The 10,142-nt window shown below is 36.5% G+C and overlaps 1 protein-coding gene across 2 annotated transcripts in view; it reads left to right on the top strand.

Moving 5' to 3' along the window:
• spns2 (SPNS lysolipid transporter 2, sphingosine-1-phosphate) overlaps window positions 1-7,117 on the top strand; it is a 71,146-nt gene extending 64,029 nt beyond the window's left edge. The window contains exons 11-13 of one of the 2 annotated variants that reach the window (XM_084113535.1): window positions 1,627-1,790; window positions 4,400-4,439; window positions 6,592-7,117. In XM_084113535.1, the coding sequence (XP_083969661.1) occupies window positions 1,627-1,790; window positions 4,400-4,439; window positions 6,592-6,603 (216 nt within the window). In that variant the 3' untranslated portion in view covers window positions 6,604-7,117. The remainder of the gene's footprint in view (window positions 1-1,626; window positions 1,791-4,399; window positions 4,440-6,591) is intronic. The other variant, XM_084113536.1, reaches the window with a different exon arrangement.
• Window positions 7,118-10,142: the final 3,025 nt, after the last annotated feature.

Genomic DNA, 10,142 nt, shown 5'->3' with positions numbered 1-10,142 from the left:
GGGCAGTGTGGTTATAATGCTGCCACATGTTTTGGAACGTTTTATGTATAGGTCACATGACTCGGTTGCTCTCTGTGAATACAATGATCTTCTCAGTTACCTCTAAGATAGTGGGTACATCTTCAGAGGAAGTGTGTGGGCATTCTGGCCTGTCAAATCCAGCAATGTAGGGCCGAGTCATGCATCAACAGTTACTTGATAATTTCACTCCGGAGGTCTGGCAAGCTAGTGTGATGGTGGCTGTGACGTACTTCTGTCGAAAAAAAAAAAAAAAAACTGCCAGCTCTGAATAATAAAAATAAGAACAGTTTTTAGAGGAAAAACCACAGGAACTTTGACACTGGGCAGTGACACTATAGTTTTTCCAGACATTATACAGGTGGCAGGCAGACAACACTTTCCTCTAAAAAGTGAACAATATGTGCACTAGACCTGTGAATGAATAACATTTCCTAAATACCTGGGAATGCTCCATTTCACTCTAACTGATGTAAAAACATTCATAGTACCTGTGAGTGAATCTATACCCTTAGGCATAGTGGGTGGTGTAATTATCTATGAAAATAGGCTATCAGCCGCAATCTACCATCTTTTTTTTCCGCAAAAAAAAAACTCATTAGATACGCACCACAAATGTTCAACTTCAGCCCTATTTTTAGCAGTAGAAATAGTTCAACATTAATGTTTGGCACAATAAAAGCTGAGATATACACATATACAGGAGTGTGGTCTCACACACACACACACACACAGACCTCACTGTCAGCACCCACTCATACACCTTTTAGTGTCAGCATTCCTACCCGACCCATGAGACTCGCACACTGCTGATGATAACAGATTAGCCATGCTAAAGTGAGTCAGATGAGGAGCCCTGCTAAACATAATTTTAATGCTGTTGTCAGTGTCTTTATGTCAAAATGTACATCTTTTGCTTTATTTTGTAATAATATAGTACACTAGAATGGCTAGAACAAAGCATTAACACTAGAAACATCCATTTTTTTGAATTTTTTGTTGTAACATAGTGGGTTTTGTCCTAAAGTTGAGTTTTGTGTTCTTTAGTCCGTATGCTAGTGTGCTCATAGAAGTTGACAAAATTCATTTTAGCAAATGTACGCATTTAAAATGGTCTTCCAGGAAAGTGGAACACAAATATTGCTGACTCATTCATCCTGCACTACACTATTTGTACTATTTTTGTACAATCAAATGCAATGACAATATCCCTCTCTAATATTACATAGAAAATATGTCATGTGGTCTTTAACATTAAGAACCAGTTGCTGACTACTGACTGAGTGAATCTTGAGGGAACAAACAGCATAAAATGTAATCAGATTATGATAAATTGAAACTTAAAATGCCTCCTTGACTGAATCAATAGTTTAATTAATTATAATTGTCTTTTTATAGATTTATTGACTTACTATTGAACAGATTCCAGTATCTTAAGACAAGTTAACACAAGGATTAAGTGTTCACCCAGTAACTGATTGACAGCACAGCTCTTGAAGACAATATTAGGAAGTTAATTATTGCATTAATGTCGCTGATGGCTCACAGCAGACTTTTCCTTTGTTTGCTAATGAGTTCTCTTTTGTTTGTGTCTATGTGTTCCTACAGATATCAGACTCCCTGCAGGAGAGCTACGCTACGTCAGCTTTATGGCAGTTCCTGAGCTTGGGATATGCCCTCATGCTCTGTCCCTTTGTCATCGTTCTGGGGGGGATTTTCTTCCTCGCCACCGCCCTTTTCTTCCTCGACGATCGTGACAAAGCGGAGAAACAGTGAGTGCCTAAGCCTCATAACCTTGATAGCTAACAGTAATTCAGTCTAATCTTTTAAGTCATTGTTCTAATGACATCGAGGTGCTTCCGTTTCAAGGGTCCTCACTTTACATTCCTAAATGGGACTATCATTTCTCATTTCCTCCACTGACAATGACAATCCGGAGAATAGCGGTTGCCATGGTGATTTTGGTAGCCTTGGCCATTTTTGTGTGCCTGGTGAATAGCCTCAGGTGGATAGTTAATTCGTGAGGATGAACGAGCTGGATAGATGGACAGAGATCTAGACGTATTCTCAAACAAAGACACTCTGCATAAGTGATCTGCCAAGGGGGAAATGACACATCACATGGACTACAGATGACCTTTAGTAGATCAGTTGCTTCCCTTACTCAAATCATTAACCCGTTATAAGAGAGATTTCAAAATAAATGTTATTTCAGTACACCATCACTGGTTTATGAATATAGGATTTAGATAAAGTGTTTGCAAGTCTTTGTCCAGTAAAAACAGTCATGGCGACATGAGAGGAACTGAACATCAAATAAACCTTCTGCCATTCAAGCTACCCAGACATGTAATTTCATTTTAACATGTCATACATAAGCCATTATGAGATACTATATATGTTTATAGTATATATGCCCTATGTATATTTACACATAGACATTTTAAAACAGACCTTTATTATAAACATTAGCTGGTTTGGTTATGGACGAGTCCCATTCCCTTAAAAGGTAAAGATAAACATGATACTCAAACTTTGCGACTCACTTTCCTTTTTGCGTCCGTCTTTTATCAAGTGGATTTCCTGTGTGTTGCCACTCAAAAATGACTTCCTTCCTGTCTGCTTGAGGACATTTTTAGGCAGGGTGGTATGTTGGGTTTCTGCGGAAGATCTTCCCACGATAGTTCTTAGAGACGGCTAAGGAGGTTGACTTTTCTTCTTGTCTCGCCATCTATTACAACAGGCAGATTAATCATTATAGTCATCTTTCACAAGGAGCTACTCAACAAGATTATTTAATGTTCTTTTGCCTGCTACAGTATATACCATAAGTAGTGGAATACAAATAGTGTACTTGAAACCAGAGATACAGGTCTTGAATAAATCAATCTTAACAATGAATAAATACAGTGACCATGTTCAAAAGTGTAGTGTCAAACAGAATAATATATAACTGACAATTTTCTAAGTAGGTTTCCCTGAACACTTTCCTACTTCTGCTGTTGGTCAGTCAAACAGATATCTCTGCCCAAAACTCACACATTGGCTGAGCCAATTTTACTGGTCGGACAGAGCAATGGAAAGGGAATGTATGACTATGAATGACTTATACTCTGCATATTAAAACAGGACAAAGGAAAGTATTTTAACATTCAAAAAACTAAAAATGTCACTTCAGATGTAAAATAAATGACAAAAACACTTAACTTTTAAGTTTAAATTTAAAGGTGATTTTATTTATTTTTTACATCAGATTTATTCTAGAGTAAATGTATCAAGTGAAGGTGTATCCTTGAAGACATTCAAAGCAGTTGACTCCCTCAGTGGATTGTAGATTATACAGGAGTTTTACCACACCTTGTGTAGCCATCATGGTTTGAAATAGCCACTGAATTGCATTTGCAGCTATATATGTCATGTAATGAACTGCAATATTGAGTAAAAGCAGCAGCTACAGATTAAAGCAGTTATGTTTGTGGATGCAGCATAAACTATAAGCTTATATCCAGCCGTCATGAGCCTGTGTATTTATTCATTAAACATTTCCAACCAATACTCTTGCATAACACCCTTCTCACAGTTTTTCATAAGCATTGCATCATCACGAGGTTCAATCGAGCCTAAAAATAGCATTTTAACTGTGCTGTTTCAGGCTCAGTAGTTCTTTATTCACAAATATCTTGTTACTTCAATGTAGCATACTCGTTTGTCTTCCTCTATTTATAGATGCAACATACAAAATGAAAGGCGTTCACTGGAGCGGAGGAATATATATTGAGCTTGAAGAGTACTTTATTTCTAGGTTGTTAGCTGTTTTGAGCTGAGGGGGAGACATTTATAGCACAGGGGAAAACACCGTGCACATAGGCAGTCATGCAAAATACACACACACGCATTTGTCTCATATCTTTTGCTGCCTGGCATCAGTTGGCAAAGTGTCCATGGGGATGTACTGAAGATATAAGCATCCGTGCACTGTGTGTTAATGCACATGCAGCCTGTAGGGAAGACAATCACACTGCCATGAAGTGTCCCCATTGAGATTTCCAATAGAGTGAATTAAATTACAAGTAAGCAGGATTAGGATATCTTTTAATAGGACTGAAAAAAAAAGTATTTCCAATAAATCAATATATCAAATCATAATTACCATGTTAACTTTGACAACCCTACAAAGTACATTAAATGGTTATTTCACCCAAAAATGAAATTACACTGATATCATTCCAAACCCATAAGACTTTTGTTCATCTTCGGAAAACACAAATTAAGATATTTTGTTCATGTGAGATCCTGCTCATTTGAGTGTACAATTATCAAAAACATTGCACAAATATCTACACAATCTTTCCCTCATTATTCTGTTTCTTTTTTCAACCAGCAGAGTAAGCCAGCTTTCCCGACCGCTGTCCACAGTTAAGGTAAGACCTCAAATTCCTGCAAGCCTCCAACAAAGGCCTCCAGGTTACACAGCTGTTATCCTGTTGATATTTTAAATGCAGAATACAATGGTTCAAGCTTATTTATCAGAAGGTATTCAGTACTGTAAGAGGAGATATACCAACTTTGTTTTACACATTAAAGTAATTGAGTATCATAATATCAGTGAATAGAATAGAATAGAATAGAATAGAATAGAATAGAATAGAATAGAATAGAATAGAATAGAATAGAATAGAATAGAATAGAATGGGTGACCAGTTTATTTTAATCAGTTAATAATCTAAAATTTGGCTCCTCTTCAAACCTCTGTTCCTGCCCCCTTCCCCTCTTTCTCTTATCAGCCTCTCACACACTGTTATGAGCCTGTTTGTATAATTACCATGACTTGTTATGCCCTAAAAGAACGGCAAAGCATCAAAAGAAAGAGAAAGAAAACAACATCGGGAAAAAGTTTCTCTGGTTGCCAGTTTTTTAGGTGGAGGACAATGTGTGTGGGAGTAGTACACTAAAAATAACTAGTCCCCCAAATATTCGATTGAGAGGGCGGATTGTGACCGTTAAATGTGGTAATGTATTTTTGTAATGCAGACAGGCTGTCCCAAGTTAGCTGTCCTACTCTTCTACTACACCCTCCACATTCTAATTAGCAAAACTACTGCTCCTTATTAGGTTAACAGCTTAAACAGGCTGAAGTTTAACAGGAAATCCACAAGATATCTCTGGTTGGACGAAGCGCAAACCATGGCCTTGAGGGTTAGCCTGTCAGTGGCACACACATTAGCATAAATTATCTTGTGATGACAAGACATATTGCCTCAGTCACTTATATAAATGGGAAAAGTTCTGTATAGGGGTCAAAGCACAAAGTAGAGAGGAAATCGCAGAGTTACATAACAGACGGACACCCACATACGCGTTATTAGAAAAGGAATTACGAGGAGGCACGGTGATGTGACAGCGGGAGTGGGAGTACGGGAAAAATCACTATTGTGACATTAGCCTTGATGAAGGCAGAAGATTTCAGACAGGAAGGGCCTGCAACCAATGTAAAGAGAATATAGTAGAGAGCAAATGAGAGATGAAAGAGAAAGAAATGGACCATTGCCCTTGGATTATATAGCAGATGGAGGATGTGCTAAACACTTAAGAGATCTTGCATAGTGAGTGCTTAAATCTAGTGGACAGATACTAGCATGATAGTCTTTTCAATAAAAAGCTTGTCTTTCCTTTTAGAGAACATCTGCTAATCAATGATAACACTACCAGATATGTCTTTCAACCATTCACCCTTTAGGCAGAGTTTAACATGGTTGGATTTCCTTAATACATAATCTATTCAAAATGAACTGAGAGTTATGTGCAATACTGTTTAAAAAAAAAAATTGTTTTTGTTTTTAATGCTCACCTAGTCTGATTTTTTAAAAAGAATAATACAGTAAAAACTGTAATATTGTGAGATATTATTTAAATTAACTTTTTATTTTAATGTATTTTAAAATAGTCTTGGTCTTGAAAACCCCTGGTTTAAAAGAGCAGATTCATTAATCGTCCGCAATTATAGTCTACAATTACTGAATTTTCACTGTGTATTAGAGCGTATTATCACACAATAAAAAAAACAATGATTTGTTTAATAGTAGAGGAGCTTCTTGGCCAGATTATTTGTGGCATAATGATAGACAAATCCCGAGCAGGACCCTGGATGCTCTGTAAACGTCAGTGATGTGATTATCTAAGCATAATACCCTAGTATTTAACAATTTTTAACGCTGTTACGTTGCATCAGCCAAATATCATCTTAGAGCTCTGTTGTTCTCTGCATTTCCTCATGCTACCACAATAAATTGAGACTAAATAAAATAATTGTCAAGTTTGTGACAGACACATATTGGGGTGTCAGTGGGGTAGCTGTGGGAAGCTTACAGAGCTGAGAAGAAGCTCTGGTTGTAGTGGGGGGGGGGGGTAGTTTACCTCACCAGCAGCACCAGACAGATGGCTCATTGGGTTCTAATAATTAAAATGAAACATCCTGTAGGGAACCCAGTGACTAGGATGTTATTGCTCCAAATTTTATTCAACAACTACGAACAGCCAGAGACTGACACCTCTTTCTCTTTTTCATTCCCTCAGGTTACCAAATGAGAAGGGGCTGCTGCAATGAAGAAAAAGTGGAATGAAAATATGGGCAGTTGGAGGGAAAAACAGAAGGAATAAAACTTGCAGCTAACTCGCTATATGCACACTCAGCACACTCTAAGATTATCATCGTCATCTCTGCTTTTTCGTTCCATTCTGTGAAGGCCATTCTGAATTCGAGTCGCACCTTGCTTGCCCCAGTAAACCTTCAGCTGGCAAGAGGTCAGCCAATCAGCAGCTGGTGTGCAGCTATTAATGATGTATATAAAGAGCCATGTGGGTGTTTAGATGAGGGTGCGCTAGCGCGCTCAGTGCCATACTACTGAACACAGCACGGACACACACTCCCGTCCTGTCACGCTGCCTGTCGATCTGCACCAAGTGCCATAACATCACATTCCTAATGGGGACCAGTACCAATGATGCTCACAGCCAACAGGGGCTCACCAATACGCCAAAAAAAAAAAAAAAATCAGTAAATACAGAACTGAAGGAATCAGTCACATCCCATCAACTACCCAACAAAAACTACGCAGTGAGTCCTGCCTTAAGAAATCTGGCAGAGGCACAGGTCTGGTCCCCTGTCACTTTTATTTTATAAAGATTCTTTCCTTTGCTTATTATTAAATGTATTTTCCGTTCTTTTTCTTAGCACTTACCATTTTAATGCAGTGCCAGTGACATCATGCAGCCACGCATGACACATCGATCATAATCTTTTCTCTTCTTGCTCTGACTGTGTGTTTTTACAACTGAAAATGGAGGGACTTCATAAACTATAGCTAAAAGGGACACTGGATTGTAAATATCTTTTTATAATGAAGAAACAAAATGTAAATGCTTTCATACTGAACTTTACTGAACAGTCTGCCAGGATAAATCGCATAGTATGCCCAAGAGGGGAGCAGAAATGTTAAAAATGTTTTAAAAGTGAACAAAGCCAAGGTTATCGTCACTTATCTAGTGTTTTTCAATGCGGAATTCCGTCCGCAGTGCCGGGTTACCCATCCAGACAGGCAAACCTTCATTTTAACTGCGGATAAGATTCACAAGATTCAGTCTATAAGAATGAAAGTCTTTGTATGTTGGCTTACCTTGCTCATTTGGTTTTACATATCCCTTTACTGGAAAAGAAGAGAGAGACAGGATGATAGTGAATCGCAGCCAAGTTAATTACCTACACTGCAATCCATCCGGTTTCAAAAAGGGAGAAATCTAACTCTGGGGTTAAGCTAAGTCTGGATTGCTTCTTTTTTTTTTTTTTTTTTTGACGATTCTGTGAATTTTGTGGAAGTTTCTTTTAGCAGAAATCAGATTTTTGAATATGTTGCATACACTAAGAAAAGCACTTTGCTTTTCACCGAGTAGTCTTGGATATGAAGAAATACAATTGGAGAAAATACCAGTTTTCGCTGTTATTGGCCTGTGTGGTTTTACTTAAGAATATAGTTTGTAATATATGCAATTTAAAAGAAGGTTAGCAAAAATGAAAGCTTTGACAGTGGCAATAATTTGTATATTCTCATATTTAGCAAGATTCACTCAGCACGCACACAAACACACACACACACACACACACACACACGCACCACTATCACTTTTCTGGAACCTGGTGTTACCAAATCCGTCTGTATCTGAAGCCGTTCAGGCGTAAATCTTTTCTCAAAGAGAAGCGGATGCTTTTTCCAATCTTGAAAAAAGCACCTTGCCTATAGATTGAAGTGGGGAAAAAAAAGCTAATCTGTGTTTTGAAGGTCTGACTTAACATGTCATGTGAAATTACCGTCCCTGTTTGCCAGTCATATCCTCTTAGCTTTCATCATGCTAGGTGAAAAGCCTTTGAATGTGATTCTGTCCAATCCAATGAGTTTACACATGCAAATTTATCATAATGAAGCTTTTGTATTATTACTGTTGTTATTATTCTTTTACTGATGTCATTTTCTTTCTTTTTACAAATATGAGTTTTATATATATATATAAACACTATAAAGATAAACTATTATGCAGCGATTTTAATATATTGTAAACGGCTTTGATGCAATGTATTTATTATTATGTTTTTGTTTGCTACCCTTGCTGATAAGATGGTATAAGGGAAACATATTGTCATAGATATTATGTACAGTTTCGTTTTTGTTTAATTTTTTTTAATTCCTCCTCATCACCATTTGAAGAATCTCTCAGTTGTTCATCTCAGAGAACTGTGTTTTCACAGGAGCCGATTATTTTACTGGTTCTCACAAACACACAGCATGATTTACACTTAAAAGGACATGTATTGTGTACCAACATGTTTGTTAGACCAATGAACTGATAATTGATTTATTTTGCACAAGCAACTGAGTGTGTGAATAATGTGCTGATCAGGGGGGTTTCTCTTACTGTCTAATCCAATAGTTCTACACTGGCATTTTAAGTGCTAGCTTTGAGGGAATATTCCCCATTCACTGCCTGGCTATAGCTTTTCAAAGTTATTTTACATGCTGATTATATGACTAGTTTATTTGTTTGTTGAAAGGCAGCGCTCACGGTGATCTAGATCGGATGAACGACTGGCTTAATATTTGTAAGGCCAAGTTAATTTTATCAACAAAACCCGATGCTAATGAGCAGTTTTATGAGATCTTTTTAATTGCTGAATCGTGAGAATTGAGTATTTCAGGTTGCACATTTTCTTGTCATACAAGAATTCTGTAAAAATGTACCTATTTCTGATATCAAGCAGAAACTAAAAGGTGATTTTATTTTTTAGAGCAAGTGTGATTATAAAGAAGAAATGTATCTAGGACGTTTACTGTGATGCTCCCACAGGGATATACACCCTATATGTAACTGATCAAAATAAACTTATTTAATCAAAACAGAGCAATATGTTGTTGTCGTTTTTACATTAGATTTAAGCGCACTTGATTTCATTTTGTTAACGGCATGCATTAGATAAGTTTTTGGAAAGAAATGAATACTTTTATTCAGCAAGAATGCACTGAATTGATCAAAGGAGACAGTCAAGACATTTGTAATATAACAAAATATTTTTATAGTAATTAAATGCTTTCTTTCTTTTTACTTTTCTTTCTTTTTAATCAATTGTGGGGGGAAATTAATCATGTTTTGAAAAAAATATCAAGCATCCTGTAAAAAAAATTAATCATGGTTTTTCATAAAAATACAACACAACTGTTTAACATTGATAATAATAAGAAATATTTCTTGAGCAGCAAATCAGCATATTAGAATGATTTCTAAAGGATCGTGTGACACTGAAGACTGGAGTAACGGCTAATGAAAATTCAGCTTTGCCATCAAACAGATAAATTGCATTATACATTAGGCTATATTAAAATATAAAATATTTTAAATTGTAATATTTTACAGTATGTTTTTACTATATATTTTTTTATTTAAATAAATGCAGCATTGATGAGCATAAGAGACTTTCCAAAAAATATTTAAAAAAATTACCAACCCCAAACAATAGTGTATTCATTATGTAGAAACATTAATGTAGATTAATACATTTTGAGGAAAACTATTGTTCATGA

Source organism: Abramis brama, assembly GCF_963993115.1.
Source record: "Abramis brama genome assembly, chromosome: 5".
Lineage (NCBI taxonomy): Eukaryota > Metazoa > Chordata > Actinopteri > Cypriniformes > Leuciscidae > Abramis > Abramis brama.
This window is presented reverse-complemented; position numbering and strand designations above follow the sequence as displayed.